The sequence below is a fragment of the Physeter macrocephalus genome, unplaced genomic scaffold, assembly GCF_002837175.3.
Source record: "Physeter macrocephalus isolate SW-GA unplaced genomic scaffold, ASM283717v5 random_121, whole genome shotgun sequence".
In the NCBI taxonomy this organism is placed as follows: domain Eukaryota; kingdom Metazoa; phylum Chordata; class Mammalia; order Artiodactyla; family Physeteridae; genus Physeter; species Physeter macrocephalus.
In genome coordinates, this window is record NW_021145407.1 from 37,466 (window position 1) to 57,071 (window position 19,606).

A 19,606-nucleotide genomic window follows, 5' to 3' on the forward strand; every position below is an offset into this window, starting at 1 on the left:
TGAAGGGGGTGGCGGGGGGCAGAGTTCATGGCCCACCGAGGCCCCAGAGGAGAGGAGCAGTTGCTGACGCAGGGCTGAGGACGGGCTCGCCCACCGTCTTTCCTCCAACCGCAAGGAGGATGGACTTCATAAACCATATGTCCAGGTGCCCAGGGCACCGTGGGCCCACAGGAGCCGGGAGGGATCCTACTGTGCTGAGTTCTGGAAGCCCGTCTTCCTTGGGGTGATCAGAGAGGCTGCGGGCCAGTGGAGGAGGAACAGCATGAGCAAAGGCAGGAGAGGGCCTGGCCCTTGTAGAAAATACGTAGGTGGGTTTGCTCACTAAACAAATTCTTGAGTCCTACTGTATGCTGGCCAAGCCCTTACCGTGGCTCCGTGGTGAGCAAAACCAGCCCCTGCTCTCAAGATGAGTACGGTAGAGCTGTGGATGCAGATCCAGGCTTGAGGCAGAGGGGTTTGGGTAGAGTAGGGGTGGGGTCCAGGGGGTTTTAGTCCCTCCGGATCCTGGACCTGGCTCCCAGGTTCTGGTCAAGGGCTTTGGTCTAGAGTCTCCGTCTTTCACTTCCAGTGCCCAGAGCCAGTCTGCTTGGCCAAATTCTTGCTGTGAAAACCTGGCAAGCCACTTAACTCCCCATTTAACGGGGAGGGGAGAGTCCAGAGGGAGCAAGTGAGTGGCCAGGGCTCAGGCCTGCAAATCAGTGACAGGATGTGAAGTGGGGGTGGGCCAGTTGGGCCTGCAGGGGTAGCCACTGGGCTGGGCGGATAGGGCCCTGGATGCCCCGGAGAGAAGACATTGGAGCTGAGGGAAAGGTCACCCACACCGTGCCTGGGCCCCTGACTTGGGTCACGGGATGCAGGCTCGTGCGGAGGGCTGGGGAGCTGCGAGGGCTTCTCCGCTGCAGCTGTGACAAAGCCAGACCCGGGTTCTTCCTAGTCCCTGAGTGAAGGAGGCCCTTTCCCTGAGGACTGAGGGAGGAGGCCAGAGGAACGGGGTCCAGCCCTCGGGGGTCCTGCTGTGTCTCTGGCGCTGCTTTCTGTCCCTGTACAGCGGTTCCACGGCACAGCGGTTCCACGGCACCCCGTCCCTGGGACTGTGAGAATCCTCTGTGAGCGGTCCCAAGCAGATGCGGGGCCGTATCTGAGTCCCTGAATCTGACCGTCCCCAGCCCTCTGCCGGGGCACCGGCTAGCTGTTTGGGCCATGTGCCGAGTCCCATCTCTGCTCCCAGCCCGGGCTTGCATACGGGAGGTGCTCTAACAACATCTGGCTCCAGCCCTTCCCAGCTGGGGAGCCCATCCCATTCCTATAATCCTGTCGTGTGGTGGGGGAAACTGAGGCCCAAAGTAAGTCACATTCATTCATTCAAAAAATACGAGCGTCCGACTGTGCTGAGCTCTGCTGAGGGTGGGTACGGGACAACCTGTTGTGTGTCTCTCTCACACACACACACACACACACACACACACAAGGTTATTACAGATCGTACTGATAGATGTGTATGTAGCACATAAATTATCGGTAATAAAACATAGTACTCTTTAAGTTCTGTTTAGCCAGTTGTTTCTCACAGAACGCTCTTACGGATTTTTGTTGCTGTTGAGTTCTTGTATTTGTAGCTCACCTGTGGCGGTGACTCAGCCACAATATGGTAAACGGAGCCGCCTCCCAGCTGCATTAGCTTCCTGGGGCTGCTGAAACAGATCGCAACACATCCGGGGGCTTAAAACAACAGACGTTTATTTCCTCAGTTTGGAGGTCAGATACCTAAAATCACCGCCACTGGGCTGGAATCGGTGTGGCAGGCCCGTGCTCGCGTCTGACAGCTCCCGGCGACTGTTGACATTCCTTGACTCGCAGCCACATAACTCTCGTCTCTGCCTCCGTGGCCACACGGCCTCCTCTTCTGTGTCCCAGATCTCCTCTGCCTCTCCCTCATTACAGCCTCCCTGGATAACCAAAAATAATCTCCCCATGTAAAGATTTTTAATCACATCGGCAAAGTTAAAAAATGTTAAAAAAAAGTTACATTCCAGGGATTGAGACCTGATACCTTTGGCGGGGGGCGGGGGGGGGGCACTGTTCCGCCTACTATTACCCTGCTCTCTACCCAATAAGTTTGTCATTAAATTTGATACATGACCTACTGATTACTCACTGATGAACAGATTGTTAGTGGGATTGAGATGTCTCAGCCTCAGTATGTTAGATTTAATCTGCATCATCCATATTTGCTCCGCCCATTTCTTAAGTCCAGACCTGTGCTGTCCAATACATTAGCCACGGAGGCTCGGCTGGTGAGCACCTGAAAAAGCGTGGCTGGTGTGAGCTGAGTTGTGCTTTAAGTGTAAAATACACACCAGAATTTGAAGAGTTAGTACAAAAAAAGTGTAAAAAATATCATTAGTTACTTTATATTGATTACGTGGAAATGATAATATCTTGGACATACCTGGGTTAAATAAAGTATGCTATTTAATTTTACCTGTTTGCTGTTACTGTTTAAGTCTGGCTACTAGGGAGTTTCCAATTACACGTGTGGCTTGCACTGTGTCTCTGTTGGAGGCACTGGTCTAGAACGTGAGCAGTAAACCCGGCCTGATCTGTGGCCGTGGAAACGTTCCCTTCTGGCTGGTTCCAAGCACAGCCGCGAGCGCCGTTATCACAGTGTCTCCACCACACAGATGCAGCCAGCGTAGTGCAGAAGAACAGACAGGAGGGAAACGAAGTAAACCAGGAAGTGCTTAGTTCTGAATTTTACCTCTGTTTTCAGTGTAAGTTAGTTTTTAAACAATGGCTGTGTTTTAACAGCTGGCTCACAAAGATTCTTAAACCGTGACAACTGGAGGTTGCGAGCGGCTCCCACGGAGGGCTTTGCGGAGAGCAGGATGTGGTCAGACTTAGTTAGGGTCCCGCAGGCTGCTGTGTTGAGAGCAGAGAAGGAGCGTGGCAGGCACGGCACCTGTAGAGATTAAGGGGCTCCAAACCAAGGGCTGGGGTCCTCCAGCTGGGCGTCGGGGCATTCCCTGGCGCACTCCCTCCGGTGCCCACAGCACGGCAGCAGAGTCCCAGCGATGGGGCCTCGGAGTGGGCGGGGCACAGCCCTCCCTTGGTTTAGATGGGGAGCTGAGGCCCCAGGGGCAAGAACTTGGGTTCCCCACCGCTGCCACCCTGCTCAGCCAGGGCCCCCGGGTGAGCGGCTGTGCAGGGCGGTCCAACTCGCCGGGCATTGTCCCCCGAGCCTCTGCGCTGCCAGTGCCCTCTGCCTTAGGCGGCTCCTGCTGGAAGCCACCTTGTGGGACAGGGCTGCCCTGGGCTCCGTGGACTGCTGGCTTCCCTCAGCACAGCCCAGGGAGTTCTGTGTGGCCCAGTGCTGCCACTCCAGGCTGGGAGACCAGGACCTAACTCCCTAACTCCCACCCTCTCTGGGTTCATTGTGAGGGAGGCCCTTTACGATCTGTCTCATTTAATTCTCACCACAACCTCTAATACCTCGCTTGGGGCCTGGGCTCAAACCCTGACTCTGCCATGTACTAGCTGTGTGACTCTGGGCAGGTTACTTAAATCTCTCTGATCTTGGTTTCTTCCTCTGTAAAACAGGCATAGAATGAAAGGAATGACTGGTGCCTGGTACAGATCAACTGCTCAGTGTTAATAAATGGCAGCAATTACTATTCACCCCCATCTTGCAGATGAGTAAACTGAGGCCCAGAAAGATGAAATGGCAGAGCAGGATGAGAACTTGCAGCCACAGAGACGAATGAAGCACAGAACCCCACTTTCCAGTAGGCCTCTGAGAATCTCCTGGAGCCTCAAACCTGACACCCCTGCAGGGGGCCGGTGCATCCAAATCCCCAGGTCCGGTGACCCAGCATGAGCTGAGAAGAGCACAGTTCAGACCCAGGCTCAGGGCAAGTGTCAGGCCTGGCAGCCCTGCATCTGGAGAGGGAGCCCTGGGCTGGAGGTCCAAAGACCCCTGTGTGGTCCCCCACGTGACCCTGGGCAGGTCACTTCTCTCTGAGCCTCAGGTTCCTCCCTTGTAAAACGAGGACAGGCTGGGTCTGCCCCAGCCTCCCGCTGCCTGGCCCCTTCCCTGAGGCCCAACACACTACTCACCCTCCGTGGGCCCCAGAGCCCCTGCCCCTGCCCTATCTGGGCCCTCAAAGCCACCATGCAGGATGAGGGCTCCGGTGCTCTCCCAGGCAGCCCCCACCCTGCTGGACCCCTCATCTCCTCCCACCCAGGCCCCGCCCGCCCTGCCCCCAGCCCAGATTCCACTCCAGGAATCGCGGGGCCTGCCAGGCCCCCCACCCCGGAGCCGGAGCCGAGCCGCCAGGAAGAAGCTGCCTGTGTGGTTTGGGCAGCAGAGGAGGGTCGTGGCCTCAGCCAGGATCTGGGCCAGCCCCTGGAAGGCGGGGCCATCTCCCTGGCCCAGGCTGTCCCGCCTTCCCTCCCACTCCCTGGCTGCCCCTACTCGGCCTCCCTGCGGGGGGCTTTCGCCACCCCTCCTTCCCTCCTTCTCTCCACAGGTGGCCTTGGGCCTTAGCTTCCGTTTCCTGTCTGTGAAGTGGGCTGTCCTTGTACCTACCTCCAGTGTCACTGCAAGGTCCAGGCAGATAAAGCACAGATACAGCGTCTGTGGGGGTGCCTGCCTCTGAGGATGCCAGCCTGCCTCGGGGACACCCCTACTCTGCAGCTGCCTCGCCACAAGCTTCAACCACCATTTCCTATGACCTCTGACTCCCAAAGAGTGTGGACTGTTACTGTTAGCGTTTTGTATTTTTAATGCGATATTTCAAACACACTGAAAAATACTTAAGAGAAGCCACACTACCACCCACACGTGTTAACAGTTTGTCACATTTGCTTCTGACCTCTTTTTTATTAATTCGCACATTATTTTTTAAATGTGTTGAGTACCTACCGTGTGCCAGGCACTGTTCTAGGCGCTGGGGACACAGCAGTGAACAGCAGCGTTAAAAACTGAGCCCTCGGGGAGCACATTCTCAAGCTGGAAGACAAGTAACATACACAGAAGTCAGATGCACGGTGGGTGAGAAGAGGCAGGCAGAGAGGAACAAGGCAAGGGAGGCAGCAGGAATTGAGAGGCCGGGGGGGCTTCCTTGAGCAAGTGTCATCAGGTCAAGACCAAAAGGAGGGGAGGAATTTGCTTAAGTGAAAACCTGGGGGCAAAGCATCCCAGGCAAGGAAACGGCAAGTACAGGGGTCCCAAGGCAGAGCCTGTCTGGTAGGTTTGAAGAATGGTGAGGCAGCTAGCTATGAGCCAGAGTCTAGGAATGGCTGGCTCACTAGTTACAGAGCCTGCCAGGCCCTGGGCTCCACTCCTGTCTGGAATCATCTCATTTGGTCCTTACTGCATTTTACAGATGGGGAAACTGAGGTCCAAGGTGGACAAGTGGCTTACCTCAGGTTACCCAGCCAGCAAGGGGATGTCTTGGGATTTGAAGCCAGACCTGGGTCCCACCTCAGAGCTGGGCAAGGTCCCTGGGGTGGCCAAGGAGAAGGAGGAGGAGGGTGTAGGGAGAGGCCACCCCACCCAGGAAATGCCGAGAAGGTAGCAGCCCATCCCTGGCCTGAGGCTGACCTGAGGCTGGGAGGCTGCAAGAGGGACCGGCTTTCCCTTCGAGTGCTGCTGACTCAGGCGCCCTCCTGCCCCCATCATCCCCCCAACCTCCAGGACAGGTGCGGGGCCGCCCGAGGTCACTGAACACCTTGTGTCCATGCCCTTGCCTGGGCTCCCCAGAGCCTGTTTCCTGCTTTGAGCAATGAGCAGGCGTGGCCCTGTTGCCCTGTGACCATGGTGATCATACGCCTGCGCCCCGGCTCATGGGCTAAGGGAAGCACAAGCAGTCCTTGGCGTCCCACGCTCACCCCGTGCCATTCCTAACCGTGCCCCACCTGTGGACGGGCTGGGCCTATCTGCTCACGTCTCAGTTTACCCATTTAACTCCTTGGACCTGATCAGATGGGGCCAAGCTGGGGCCTTAGCGTCACCTGGGGAAGGACTGGTTTAAAATCCAGGCTCTGGGGCCCTACTCCATGGGCATTCGCAGAGGTGTGGGGGGGGTTCTGACACTCTGAGAACCCCTGCTTGCCTGGGCCCCCCCTCTCCACCCCCTGCCCGCTCTACCGTTGAACTGCTCACCCATTACAGCCCAGCTTGAACTGCCCCCCTCCCTCCAGGGGCACCTACCCTGCGTCAGATGCCTCTTCTGGGCTCCCACCACCCCCGGGTGTCCCCATCACAGCACAGCGAACTCGGGGTGGCTGTGGTCTCCACTCGGCTCTGTGCTCCCCTAGACTGTGAGCTGGAGGTGTGCGGTGGGGCAGGCATGGCTGCTCACTGCCTGCTGACTCGGTCCCCTTTCTTTTTTTCTTTTTTTTTTTTTTTTTTCGGTCCCCTTTCAAAGGCAGAAGGGGAGACTGAGGAAGGGCAGGGACTTGCCCAGGGTGACAGAGCTCAAACAGCAGTTAGCAAGAACTCTAACGACAGCTGAGTCCCACATGGCACTTCCTGTCTGCCTGGCGCGGTCTGGTCTAAGGGCTTTACAAGTGTTAATTCATCTCATCTTCGTAATGACCCTCGGAGGCACCGAGACACAGAGAGCTTAAGCATCTTGCTCCAGGCCGCACAGCTTCTAAAGGCAACGGACATAGGGATGTGAACTAACACCTTCCTAACGCTTCCCCCCCGTGTGAGGCCTTCGTTCTGCAGAAGAGGCCACTGGGGCTCAGGCTCTGAAAGTCAGCCATGCGTGGCAGGGCAGGGACCAGAACCCAGGCTTCAGACCTGCTTGAGCTGCCTGTGCTGGGCATGGCGTGGGCAGAGGCCGGAGGTGCCTGACCCTTCTCAGTGCAGCCAGCTCAGCCCCCTTGCCTGCGCCCACCTGTCTTAGCTTCCTCATCTAGAACCTCGGGGGTTTCCTCCCTCACAGAACTGTTGAGAGCACTTGATCAGCTGAAACCAGGAAAGGGATGTGATTGGTACCTGCCACACCTGTAGACACTCGTGAGCCTTCTTCTTATCTTCCTTCCTCTCACCGTCCTGCCCCTCTGCTCGGCCCTCTTCCAGATCCAGCCCCAACCTCAGGTAAGGGCTGAGCAGGGCTGACTGGGGCCGGGGGGGCGGGGGGTGGTCAGGCCTGTGGCTTGGCAGCTGCCTGGGGACACAAGTCAGGCGCCTCCCTGGACACAGATGGTGGGGTCTGGGCCAGGCCTACCTGCCCCACCTAAGCTTCTGGGACCCTGAGCCCAGGGCAGCCCCTAGGCAAGACCCTATTCTCTCGGTCTTGGAAGGAAAGGTTCAGCCTCCAGGTGAGAAAAGGAGGCCTGGGATGTGGGTGGGGACAGGCCATCGTCCCTCAGCGTGGAGGCGGTGCAGCTTTGTTTATACACTATTCCCTGAGTAGGGAGGCCCTCTGCCCATGTCGGAGAAGCCCGGATCCAATCTCGGGACGAAATGCCAGCTCCCCAGGAACGGCCTCTTCTCCCCACTGGGTCTCTGTCCCTCTCTTTAGCTGATGGCGCTCCTGAGAATCCCCCATGCTGCCACCAGAGCTTTTTATATCGGATCCTGAAGGGTGTATAGGAGTTCCCCAGGGGGCTGTGGGGGGAGGAGGGCGATCCTGACTGACCACCCAGCGGGACCAGGAGCGTGGCGTGGGCGGTGCTCTGGCGCGCTGGGGGATGGTCCAAGTGGTGTCCCGTGAAACTGGTCAAACATAATACAACTCGTCAATCACCGGGCCAATGGCGCAGATGGGGAAACTGAGGCCGGGGACCAGGGAGTCGCCCCTGTCAGAATTCTCCTGGCTTTCGGGGCGGGGCTGCCTCATTACCTGAGTGTGCGCGTCGCTCGCTCATTGCAAGAAGGGAAAAGCCTCCTCCGAATGGGGGAACGCGCGCCTCCCCTCAAAAACTCGTCCCCAGTAGCCCACGCCGGAGCTCTGCTCGTGGACTACAAGTCCCGGCAAGCCCCGCGCCGCGGCGCACGCGCAGTGGGAGTGCTCGCGGGCGCCCACTGAGAGGCGGCAGGGGCGGGGCGGGCGGCGCGCGGGCCGCCCATTGGCCAGGAGGCACGTCCGTTGGGCGGGCCCGCCCCGTGAAGGACCCGCCCCGCCGCGCCCGCGCCTGGCGCCCGCGCCTCAGGACCTGCGGGGCCGCGCGGCGCATCCTGCGGGCGGCGGCGGGCGGCCGGGCGCAAGATGATGAAGTTTCGGTTCCGCAGACAGGGCGCCGACCCGCAGCGCGAGAAGCTCAAGCAGGAGCTCTTCGCCTTCCACAAGGTGCGGCGGCGGGCCGGGGGCGGCTGGCCGGGGGCGGGGACCGGGCCGGAGCCACGTCGGGCCGGGGGAGGGGGCGCACGCTGGGCCCGGCCGCCCCGCTCTGCTCTGCCCGAGCCGCGCGCCAGCCTCGCTCCATCTCTGCCCTCCGCTCCCCTGCTCCTGTCTCCGCGCCTTGGACTCCGCCGGCCTCTCCCTGCGGGCCTCTCTGCCTCCGTGTGTCTCCGGGCGGCTCTCAACTCTCGCTCCGGCTCCCATTCTCTGTCTCTTTATCTCTTTCTCGGGGACCCCTCGGCGCCCCTGCGCAGCCCTTGGGCCCGGTTTGTTTTGCTTTCGCACCCAGGCCGGTGGGGAGGGGTGCGGAGTGGAGGCAGATGTTGGGGGGTGGGGCTGGGAAATCCCTTCCCGGTTCCTCTTCTCCCTTCCCCCACCGCCCGGGGCTCCGGCTTGCGCTCTGCCCGGCACCGCCGGGGGGCTCCAGCGGGGGATGCCTGGCCGTGTACTCAACTGCACTTCGAATCGCGGGGCCTCAGTTTCCCTTGCTATGGAATGGGGCCACTGTCCTCCTTGCTGTGGGCTCTGTCACCGGGGCAGCCGACCCACCGCCTCTCCTGGAGCCAAGGCGGAGGTGGGGGCGGAGGGCTGCTCCTTCCTTTCTTTCCTGGGTAGGGCCAGAGGGGCCACGGGAAAGGGGCTGCCTTCAGCCCCGCCTCCCCTGCGCTGGTTGAGAGAGGCCCCAGCCTGCCCCCTGCTAACTCTCCCCAGGGGTGTCCCTTCTGGCCTCAGTTTTACACCCAAGCCCTTTGATCGCAGGGCCCCTTGCTGCTCTTGGGGCTTAGAGTCATAATGCTCACACACCGGTGAGAAAATTGAGGTTCAGGGCTGACCACGTGCCCGAAGTCAGAGTGAGCTGGGGCACTTGGTCTTTGTGTCCCCTTGTCAGTGGGATTTGACTTTAGCCTTGAGGGCCAGGGGCTTCGGGAGGGGTGCTGTGGTCCCGAGCTGGCTGCCAGGAGACTCTGGTCCAGGAGGAAGCTCTGGGGCCACCGGTCCCGCAGTGACCGAGGCCGGGTCGTCTCTCAGGGTAGGCGGGGTTTTCCAGGTGGCGTAGGGGCTGCCAGGACCCTCAGACTTGGTGGCCAAGGGGCCCAGAGGCGAGGCTGGTGCCCAGCAGCTCTGAGGTGTCCCCCTTCCTGTGCTGAGTGGCCGAGGGTGAGCCCCCTCGAGATGAGAGGACAATGATGGTAGGGCAGGCGTCGCGCTCAGGTGTCACTTTCTCAGCCAGGGAGTCGGGGTGTGAAGTGGGGACCTGAGACAGGGGGAGGGGAGGCTTGCTACCCCTGGCTGGCGCCTGGTGGCAGAAGCTGGTCTCCCTGCCAAGGAGGGTGAAGGCCCTGTTCTGAGTGGGCAGCAGTGGTGGGAGGGGGTGGTCTTGGGGAGAGGGGCACTAGAGGGCCTGTAGGTGATCACTAGAAAATAGGCCCGGATTCCCGAGTGGTGGGCCGTGGGCAGGGGCTGGTGGTCCAGGGTGAGCCTGGACTTTGGACTCGGTCTTGGGTCCGTATCCCAGCCCTGCCCACAGGCTGCCTGTGGCATGTCCACTCTTGTCAGTTTAACGAATATCGCCTCCGGGGGGCTGATGTACTAGCTGGGGAGATAGTGAGAAGCCGAAAGAAGAGAGGGAAGCGTGCGGCTTGCAGTGGTTTGGGTGGTGGTCAGTGCCGTGGGTGAAATCAGGCAGGTGAGGGTGTGGAGCGACGGCTGCTGGGCCAGCTCAGGGGGTTCTGAGCAGTTGTCTCCTGAGCCGTGGGAAGGAGCCCACCGTGGAGAGTGCTGGGTAAAGCACGTTCCAGGTAGATGGACCGTAGATGCAAAGGTCCTAGGAGATTGGAGGAGGGCGGAAGGCCATCCAGTGAGCCGGGGGCCGGTGGGAGGAGCCCGATGGAGGGGACTTGGCTTTGACTCGGAGTGAGCCGGGAGCCCCGGAGGGCCCTGAGCAGAGGAGTGGGCCGCCAGACTCGGTCAGGCCCAGCGTGGGCACGGCGGCGCTGGGACTCCCCACCCCGCCCCGGTCAAGTGGGCCGCGCTGTCCTCAGGTGGGCTCACCAGTGCCCAGATGGGAAGCCGAGGCTTGGCCAGTGCTGTGGCTCGCCCAAGGCCAAGCCAGCTGCTCAGAGGGCTCAGCCCCTGCCCGGATGGGATGAGGCTGGAGGCAGGCTGGGGCCACAGGCCCGGGGACCAGGGTTCCTTATAAAACTTGTGTCTTGCTGACGCAGTGGTCAGGGGGTACCGGCACCCACATGGGGTGTCCCACCTTGGTGTTGAGGGCAGGGGGCTGGGGGCCCAGGGGCGCAGGCTTCCCAGGGAGGGCCCCCAGCCAGGCCTCGGGGTTGCCTAGGAGCTCCTTGGGTAGGTGGGGGTGGGGAGCCAGGGCTGCTCTGCCCTGGGACTGGCCCTGCCAGGAGCTGGGGACCTGGTGGGAGCCGTCGCACTGACACCCCCAGCGCACAAGCCCCCTGCCCACCGTCCCGACCCGGGGGGGAGGGAATCACGCCTTCAGGTTCCAGGGGGGGACCCAAGTCTGGCAGGTGCGTGACACCTTCAGGGCCTGGGCAGGAAGCTCCTTCTCTCTGGGCCCCAGTCTCCCTGTCTCTGGCTGGGGGTGGGGAGCAGCCCCGGGTCGGGGCAGCACTCGAGAGCCTCTGCCTAGCTGGCCTTGGGTGCTGGCCTCTGACCACCCCCCAGAGCCTGTGTTGGGGGTTGCCTGGGACTGCACTCCAGTCTGCCTGGAGGAGTGGGGTGCGGAGCCCCGCTCCGTGGGGCAGCCGGGGTTCACTTCTGTGCCTGCGCCTCCTCTCGAGCCCCGTTCTGTTTGTTTTCAGAGCCCCGCGCGCGGTGGGGTGGACCTGAGCGTAGAGAGGGACCGGGCCTCGACCAGGGGGGCCTCTGTGGCGGGGCCAGGGGCTCAGGCCCTTCCTCACCGGAGGTGTGATTACCCATTTCGCAGCTGAGGGCACTGAGGCCCGGAGCATGGGTGCGAAGCAGTGGCAGAGCCTGGAGGCTGCCTTGGGGTGGGTGGGCCGTGCCTCTGCCAATGCCCTCACCTCCCTGCAGACCGTGGAGCATGGCTTCCCCAACCAGCCCAGCGCCCTGGCCTTCGACCCTGAGCTTCGCATCATGGCCATCGGCACCCGGTCTGGGGCTGTCAAGATGTATCCTTTGCGGGCCGCGGCCTTCGGGGCCCGTCAGAATGTCCTGGTTGCAGCTCCCAGTGTGCCGGGCCCCTGGGTCAGGGCCCCGGCTGGGACGCCACGGGAGCTGCCCGGACGGACCCTGGTGGAGGCTGGTGCAGCTGCTGCCCTGAGACGCCTCCTCACAGAGACAATGGGGCTCAGCTTGCGGTGGCCCCAGCTGCCCGGCGCTGCCTCTCAGCCAGCCAGTTACCTGGCAGTTACCGTCACAGCAACTGTGACTGGGGAGGTGGGCCGGGGCTGGTTGCACACGGTCCCTAGCAAGGGTGGTGGGTGGGCCGGGGTCACGGCGGGCCTTGCCCTGGTGCCCGGGCACACACACGTGTGCCAGTGTGAAGACACGTGTGGCCAGCCGAGGCGCTGGGGGCAGTACCAGGCTCGGCATGGTGGGCGCAGCGCGGCCCGCACCTGGATGCTGGCGCCACACAATGGGCCTGTGAGCCGCACAAAGGGGCATTTTCCTGCGAGTGCAGGGCGGGTGCAGGGGGAGGCTGGCAGCTGGACGCCTCCCTCCTGCCGTGGAGGATCCCAGCCCCGCTGCACGGGGTGAGCCCCTCAGGTGGGGCCCCGGGGGCAGGGTCTGGCCAGCCACTGCATGGTGGCACGAGGTGTCCCCACCCAGGGGCTGGGGGCACTGGCCAGGAAGTTGTGAGTTTGCCGACTCCAGGGAGAGCGGCTGGACCTGGGTGCCCCCGCCTCCCGTGGGCCCCTGAGGCATCGGTGGGCACGCAGGGGCCGGTGCCCCGGCTGCCTGCCCAGGGGTCCCACTTCCTGGCCTGCTGCTTTCGCGTCTTACAGTGCCGTCCTGCCCCGCGTGTGCTGTGGGCCCGGAGCCCCTTCCTCTGTGTCCCGGCGGAGTCTCTGCTGGTGGCACGGCCTTTCTCGTGGGCCGTGCTCACAAAGGACAGGCAGGCAGACGGCCTCGGAGGGGGACGAGGCCCCCCCACCCCTCCCAGACCATTCCGGCCCGAGGCCTGGGCTGGGAAACTGAGGCTGGCCACAGGGGCCGCAGCCTCCCCCCCACCCCCGCCCCCACCCCGGGTCTGGCCCCGTCTCCTTGGCGACCCTGGTTCCCTCCCAGTGCTCCTGCCCTGTTTTTTGTCCCCTTGTCTGTGTCCTCCCGGCTCCTGCAGGGAATCCCAACTCCAGCTCCAGGCAACGGCTCCTGCCTTGTCTCCAGGCAACGTCCCTGACCCCTGCCCGGTCCTCCCTCCTGGGGCCCCTCGGCCTGCCCGTCCACTGTGAAGCCTGGGGTTGCTGGGACTCTGGCGCTCACACCGGGCACTTGAAGCAGGTCACCCAAGCTCTCCAAGCCTCCGTGGCCTCTCCCAGTGCGGTGGGGGCTGCCTGCCCCAGAAGGAGGTGGGGTTCCTGGCCTGCAGCTGGCGTCGGCCTGTGGCTGAGCCTCCCGGGCCTGGCTTGGCATCTCCGCCCGTGCGATGCTGACGTGCGGGGCCGGCTCCTGTGCACACAGCCCGGAGAGGCGGACGCAGAGCCGTGAGCCGGGACCGGGCTGTGTGTGCGGGGGGTGCTTTTATCCTCACGTGCCCTGCGTCAGCCCCGCGACTCACAGGCGAGGAAGTGAAGGTCGCGCAGCAGCGCCCACTTGCGGGTCCGAGCGAGCCCGCGTGTCGAGTGGCGGTACAAGATGGTGCTCCTTGCGGCGAGGAGCCCCCGTGCCCTGGGGAGGCCCCTGGATAGGCAGGCCCATTGGGTAGGGCCCGTCACAGTGGTCCTGGGAGGAGGGCGTTTGGTTTCCCGGCCTGTGCCCGCTTTCCGCCCTTGACCCGTCACCCTCAGCTACGGTGCCCCCGGCGTGGAGTTCACGGGCCTGCATCGAGACGCGGCCACCGTCACCCAGATGCACTTCCTGCCCGGCCAGGTGAGCCTCGGCCCTGCCACTGGCTCCCGTGACCCCCATTTCCGCCCCGCCCCCTTCCCCAGGCCGGCTCAGTCTTGGTCTCACTCACCTGCCAGGGCCGCCTCCTGACCTTGCTGGACGACAGCAGCCTCCATCTTTGGGAGGTCGTCCACCACAACGGTTGCGCCCACCTGGAGGAAGCCCTCCACCACCAGCCACCCAGTCGCCCGGGCTTTGATGGTGCCAGGTACTGGGGCACTCGGCCGGGGACGGCCGCCGGACGTGGGGCGAGCCTGTGGAGGGGCGGGGGGACAGGAAGCTGCCCCGGGGCTGGGGTTCAGGGGGCACGTCTGGTGGCCTGGCAGGCGTCAGGTGGGGATCCCAGCAGAGCCTGAGGTGAGCAGGGACAGTCTGTGCCCCAGGACCACTGGGGCCCCAGGAGACCCGGGGCGGGAGAGTGTGTCCAGAGCCCGGTGAGGGGCACTGCGCCCCTGTGGTGAGGGGCGACTGAGGCAGGAACTGACGGCAGCACAGGTCCCCTGGGCCCTCGACCGGGGGCGGGGCGACGGGCCAGTGTGCCTGGGTGAAAGGGCGGCTTGGGGCAAGGAGGGTCCTGCTGGGCTGTGAGGTGCTGGCAGGGTGCCCCGGGGGGGCGACAGCATGGGCGGGGACCCCTGGGAAGAGAGTAAGGGGCCTCTTGGTTCCTGGCCTGGCACCCCTTGTTGAAATGGCCAGAGCGGGTGAGTCCTTCAGGTTGCAAGGTGCCTGTCCAGCTCCGCGGGAGGCTTGTCCTGCTTGGGCTTGAACTGGGGCTAGGTGACCCCCCCCTTCCCCGCCCCCACCCCCCGCCCCCGTGTCCAACCCTAACCCAGGATGGAGTCCCAGGGTCTCCCAGCCTCTGCAGGGGAGCGATCCAGGGCCCTCCTGCAAGTCAGGGAGACATCCATGGGCTGGGGGCGCAGCTTCCTGAGTGGGGCTCGTGGGGCCGTGCATCCTGAAGGTTCTGGTCCTGGCCCAGGTGGGGCCTGGTTCCTGCCTTCCCCTCTTGGTGGGTGGGAGGAGCTCAGGGGCCCTTCTCCAAGACCTGGGGACCTATTTTGATCCTTCTCCCTGCCGACGTCCCGAATAAACGAGCGAGCTAATTACGACATCCGCAGCCACCACCGTGGCCTTCCTGGGGCTGCCGCGAGTGCCGAGGGGCTGCGGCGAGCTGACGGTAGCGGCTCAGCCCCCTCCACGCCCTCCTCAGCGGGTGGATGGGCTCCCGCCCTCACCCCCCTCCCCTCGGCCCCCACAGTGGCCTGCCCAGCCTCGCCCGCATCACCGTGGTCCTGCTGGTGGCTGCCGGTGACCTGGCGGCCCTGGGCACTGAGGGCGGAAGCGTCTTCTTCCTGGATGTTCCCACCCTGACGCTGCTTGAGGGGCAGACCCTTGGCCCGGACGAGGTTCTGCGGAGGTGAGAGGCCGCCCGGCTTCCCTGCACGCCGCCCGCCGGGCGCGCCGTCCGCCGGCGCGCTGCCGCCGCTCACGCCCCCGCGCCTCCCCCGCCCCGCAGCGTGCCCGACGACTACCGGTGCGGCAAGGCCCTGGGCCCCGTGGAGGCGCTGCAGGGACGCCTGCGGGACCCCGCCCGGATCCTCGTCGGCTACAGCCGGGGCCTGCTGGTCATCTGGAACAGGGCCGCGCGGTGTGCCGACCGCATCTTCCTGGGCACCCAGGTGTGTGGCGGAGCGGGGAGGCCGGCAGCTGCGTCGGGGCCTCTGCTCGCGGCCGCCGCGCTCACGCCCGTCCGCCCCGCCCCGCAGCAGCTGGAGAGCGTGTGCTGGGAGCGCAGCGGCCGCACGCTGGTCAGCTCGCACAGCGATGGCAGCTACGCCGTCTGGGCCACGGACGCCGGCGACTCCCCGATGACACAGCCCACTGTGGCCACCACGCCCTACGGTGAGTGCCGGGGAGGCCCGTGCGAGGTCGGCAGTGACCCCGAGCTCAGACTGGCCTTGGTGGGGGGCTTTGGGAGGACTTGGAGAAGGCGGCGGGGCTGAGCCCAGCCGCAAAGGTGAGACCTCCTCCCCCCCATCCCGGGGCTGTCGGGCAGCGTGCCTTCCCCTCGGGAGGTGGGAGCGATGGAGGCAGGAGGAGAACGGAGAAGTGGCGAGAAATGCAGCCCGGGGCTCGGTGAGCCTGATGCTGTCCTACCCCTCCAGGCCCCTTCCCCTGCAAAGCCATCAGCAAGATCCTGTGGCGAAACTGTGCGTCTGGGTAGGTGGGGCGCCGGGGCCGCGCCTGGCTGCGGGAGCGCGGGGTGGGGGTGGGGGAGGCTCTCCCGGTCCCCGCAGGGCCCCTCCGGCGGCTCACGTGGCTCCCCCGCCCCGAGCAGCGAGCACTTCGTCGTCTTCAGCGGCGGCATGCCCCGCGCCAGCTATGGCGACCGCCACTGCGTGAGTGTGCTCCAGGCCGAGACCCTGGTGACGCTGGACTTCACCTCCCGCGTCATCGACTTCTTCACGGTGCACAGCACGCGGCCCGAGGACGGTGCGTACCTGCCCTCCTACCCCGTGCCCATGTGTCTGCGGCCGCGCTCACCCGCCCCGTCCCGCAGAGTTCGACGAGCCGCAGGCCCTGGCCGTGCTGCTCGAAGAGGAGCTGGTGGTGCTGGACCTGCAGACGCCCGGCTGGCCGGCTGTGCCCGCCCCGTACCTGGCCCCGCTGCACTCGTCCGCCATCACCTGCTCGGCCCACGTGGCCGGCGTCCCCGCCAAGCTGTGGGCCCGCATCGTGAGCGCCGGGGAGCAGCAGCACCCCACGGCCGCCTCCGGTGCCTCGGTGGGTGCCCGGGGGGGCGCTGCCTGCCACGCGCCGGAGATGGGGACGTGGCGGGTGTATGCGGGGGACTCGGAGGGACTTTGTGCTCTGGATGCCGCTCCTGGGGCGAGAGGAGGAAGACGCTTGTCCTGACCTTCCACTTGCGTCTCCGTCTCCGTCTCTCAGAGCTGGCCTATCACCGGGGGCCGGAACCTGGCTCAGGAGCCGTCCCAGCGAGGATTGCTGCTGACCGGGTAGGCGAACGCGTGTCCCCGGCTCAGCCCCGTTGTGACGGGTGGTATGGGGGGGGCGGGGCGAGCAGGGCCTGGCGCAGCCCGTGCGGGTGCGGGAGGGCCCAGCCTGGGCCTGGCGGGAGCTGACCTGGCTCGCTGACTCAGGCCCGGGCCCTGGCGGGACCGGGCCATCCCCATTCCTGCAGGGTGCGCTGGGGTGAAGCCTCCCTAGACTCTGGTTTAAGGCTCAGCCCTCCTTTTAGCCCGAAACTGGGCTCCACCCACTCACCCTGCCCTGGGACTGGAAAATCTGGGCTGGCCCACGCCGAGCTGCGCAGGGCAGGTGCCCGAGAGCCCAGCCTGGGCCTGGCGGGTGCTGACGTGCCTGGTGACTCGGGCCCTGACTTCCTGCCCAGCCCCTGCCATCCGCCTGTGCTGGGACCCTCGGGCCTCTGACTCCAGCGCCCCCTCCCCAGTGAGAACTCCTCACCGTGGCTTTCAGGGCCTCTGGAGCCGTCCCAACTGGTCCCACGACCTCACTCACCTTTTCATGCCCTGGCTCTGGGCTCCCCCCACCGCCCAGGCGGCCGTGACCTGGACTCTGCAGCTGTGTCCTGAGGCTGCGCCCCAGTTTGGTCTGCTCCTCCCCACTTTCCCTCCCGGCTTCCTCCCGGCCTCCCCAGGCTTCCTGCTCCTACCCCGGCCCCAGCCGATCCCTCCGCTACTGTGCCTGCATCTTTGGTCACCTTTTCTGGAGGCTCCCCTGGGGGCAGAACCCCCGTAGTCCTCTGTTCCCCGTGTGACCCGCCCCTCACCTCCTGCTTGTTATTTCTGGTGGTTATTTCTGCACCTTCTCACTCTCTTAGCAGGGAAGGGCCCAGCACCTACTGTATGCGTCCTGGCATACAGTAGGTGCTCAGCGTGTGTCCTGTACGGTTGGTACTTCCTGTTCGCTGTATGCAGTAGGAGTCCAGTCAGTGTTTGGCTTAGGCGCTTAGTGCCCAGTGCACGGTCGCTGGATGACTGGAGGGGGCGGGGGGCTGGAGGACCTGGGACCTGACCTCCCCTTCCCTGCAGCCACGAGGATGGCACCGTGCGGTTCTGGGACGCCTCCGGCGTGGCCCTGCGGCCACTCTACAAGCTGAGCACGGCCGGCCTCTTTCAGACCGACTGCGAGCACGCCGACAGCCTGGCCCAGGCCGCCGAGGACGACTGGCCGCCCTTCCGCAAGGTGGGCCCCTCCCCTGGCCCCAGGGAGCCTGGTCCGGGCTCCGCCCTGTGTCACCAGTCCTTCTGCCCTGCAGGTGGGCTGCTTCGACCCCTACAGCGACGATCCACGGCTTGGCGTGCAGAAGGTGGCGCTCTGCAAGTACACCGCCCAGATGGTGGTTGCCGGCACCGCGGGCCAGGCAGGGCCAAGGCGTCCCCAGGGCTGCGGGGCTTGGGGGGCTTTCTGGAGGGTCTGGTGGGGTGGCAGAGGGACCGGAGCAGCAGAAGCCCAGAGGTGGGAACGGGGCTCCGGGTGGGACCGGCCAGGGCTGTGGGGATCCACAGAGGCTTGGGGCCGGGGTGGGAGCACAGGCGTTAGATGAGCCCCGGGAGGGCAGGGCTGGCAGGTCCTGGTCGCCACCGTGTTGCTCGGTGAGGGCCCTGGTATACAGTGGGCATCCAGTAAGTGTTTATCCAGAGGATGCACTGGAGACAATCCTGGGAGCACCCTGGCAGAGGCATCAGAGGCTCGGGTGGGGCGCGGGTGGCCCCCTCTCTGTGCCGACCGCCCCCTGCCTCCCCCCTCCCCGCCCCCCAGGTGCTGGTGCTGGAGTTAAGTGACGAGCCGTCGGAGCAGGCGGTGGGCGTGGCCAGCGTGGACCTCCTCCAGGACCGTGAGGGCTTCACGTGGAAGGGCCACGAGCGGCTGAGCCCACGCACAGGGCCGCTGCCCTGGCCGGCCGGCTTCCAGCCCCGCGCACTGGTCCAGTGCCTGCCGCCGGCTGCCGTCACTGCCGTCACGCTCCACGCCGAGTGGGGCCTCGTGGCCTTCGGCACCAGCCACGGCTTCGGCCTCTTTGACTACCTGCGCAGGAGCCCCGTGCTGGCCAGGTGCGTGCGGGCCCTTCCCGAGGTTTGCTGGGGCACAGGTGGGGGATGCTTTCGAGCCTTGTGGGAAGCGCTGCTGGTGGAAGTTAGGCCCCCCGGCGGCTGGGCTCGAGCTTCCCTGATGCCCGGCACCTGCGCCCCCAGGTGCACCTTGCACCCCAACGACTCCCTGGCCATGGAGGGGCCGCTGTCCCGCGTGAAGTCGCTCAAGAAGTCGCTGCGCCAGTCCTTCCGGCGCATCCGCAAAAGCCGCGTCTCGGGCAAGAAGCGCTTGACCGCCACCGGCAGCAAGGTGGGCCGGGTGGCCGGGTGGCCGGGCGGGGCGGCAGGGGCGGGAAGACTGGGCTCCTGAGCCTCGTGCTCCTCCAGTTGCAGGAGGCCAATGCGCAGCTGGCGGAGCAGGCCGGCCCCCACGACGTGGAGGTGACGCCCGTGCAGCGCCGCATTGAGCCCCGCTCGGCCGACGACTCCCTCTCGGGCGTCGTGCGCTGCCTCTACTTCGCCGACACCTTCCTTCGCGACGGTGAGGCTGGGAGGGGTGTGCTGGGGAGGTGGCCCTAGGTGGCGTGGCCCGGGTTCCGGTCAGCTGCCTGGAAAACGGGCGTGGAGCAGCGCCTCCCAGGAGGTTGGAAAGTGTTGCCTGCTGAGTGCCGGGCTACGCTGGCGACAGGGTGCCCCGGCCCACAGCCGCCCCCAGGACAGCCCGACGGTGGGGTTGGCGAGCAGAGACAGGAGCCAGGAGCCCGGGGCCTGGAGGGGAGTGCGGGCTGCAGCACCGAGGCCGAGGTGGGCGTGTGTCGGGAGACCCCGGGCAGCGTGGCTGGAGCGGGGGACAGGCCCGGGAGGCGTGGGTGCCGGCCGCCTAGCCGAGGAGCTGGCTTTATAGTAAGGTTTTTTTTTTTTTTCTAACAAGTTTATTTACTTATTTATTTTGGCTGCGTTGGGTCTTCATTGCTGCGCGCGGGCTTTCTCTAGTTGCGGCGAGCAGGGGCTACTCTTCGTTGCGGTGTGCGGGCTTCTCACTGCGGGGGCTTCTCGTTGTGGGGCACGGGCTCTAGGCGC

General features: G+C 64.7%; 1 protein-coding gene and 1 long non-coding RNA gene across 12 annotated transcripts in view; one reads left to right on the forward strand and one right to left on the reverse strand.

Moving 5' to 3' along the window:
* Window positions 1–23: 23 nt before the first annotated feature.
* LOC114484884 (uncharacterized) lies at window positions 24–6,648 on the reverse strand. The gene is made up of 3 exons (XR_008616554.1): window positions 5,423–6,648; window positions 4,922–5,008; window positions 24–1,946 (listed from the first exon to the last, which is right to left on the reverse strand). It is a non-coding gene; the product is annotated as an uncharacterized lncRNA (long non-coding RNA).
* Window positions 6,649–7,016: 368 nt separating this feature from the next.
* LLGL1 (LLGL scribble cell polarity complex component 1) overlaps window positions 7,017–19,606 on the forward strand; it is a 16,624-nt gene continuing 4,034 nt past the window's right edge. For 3 of the 11 annotated variants that reach the window (XM_028484083.2, XM_024127981.3, XM_028484085.2), the window contains exons 1-16: window positions 8,163–8,303; window positions 11,415–11,512; window positions 13,352–13,433; window positions 13,529–13,659; window positions 14,710–14,868; window positions 14,968–15,130; window positions 15,218–15,353; window positions 15,617–15,671; window positions 15,790–15,944; window positions 16,012–16,235; window positions 16,401–16,468; window positions 17,525–17,678; window positions 17,752–17,856; window positions 18,255–18,547; window positions 18,689–18,836; window positions 18,914–19,067. In XM_028484083.2, the coding sequence (XP_028339884.1) occupies window positions 8,223–8,303; window positions 11,415–11,512; window positions 13,352–13,433; window positions 13,529–13,659; window positions 14,710–14,868; window positions 14,968–15,130; window positions 15,218–15,353; window positions 15,617–15,671; window positions 15,790–15,944; window positions 16,012–16,235; window positions 16,401–16,468; window positions 17,525–17,678; window positions 17,752–17,856; window positions 18,255–18,547; window positions 18,689–18,836; window positions 18,914–19,067 (2,206 nt within the window). In that variant the 5' untranslated portion in view covers window positions 8,163–8,222. Of the gene's footprint in view, window positions 7,109–8,162; window positions 8,304–11,307; window positions 11,513–11,544; window positions 13,266–13,351; window positions 13,434–13,495; window positions 13,660–14,709; window positions 14,869–14,967; window positions 15,131–15,217; window positions 15,354–15,616; window positions 15,672–15,789; window positions 15,945–16,011; window positions 16,236–16,400; window positions 16,469–17,524; window positions 17,679–17,751; window positions 17,857–18,254; window positions 18,548–18,688; window positions 18,837–18,913; window positions 19,068–19,606 lie in introns of those variants that run through there. The other 8 variants (XM_028484086.2, XM_055082428.1, XM_055082427.1 and 5 more) reach the window with 8 other exon arrangements.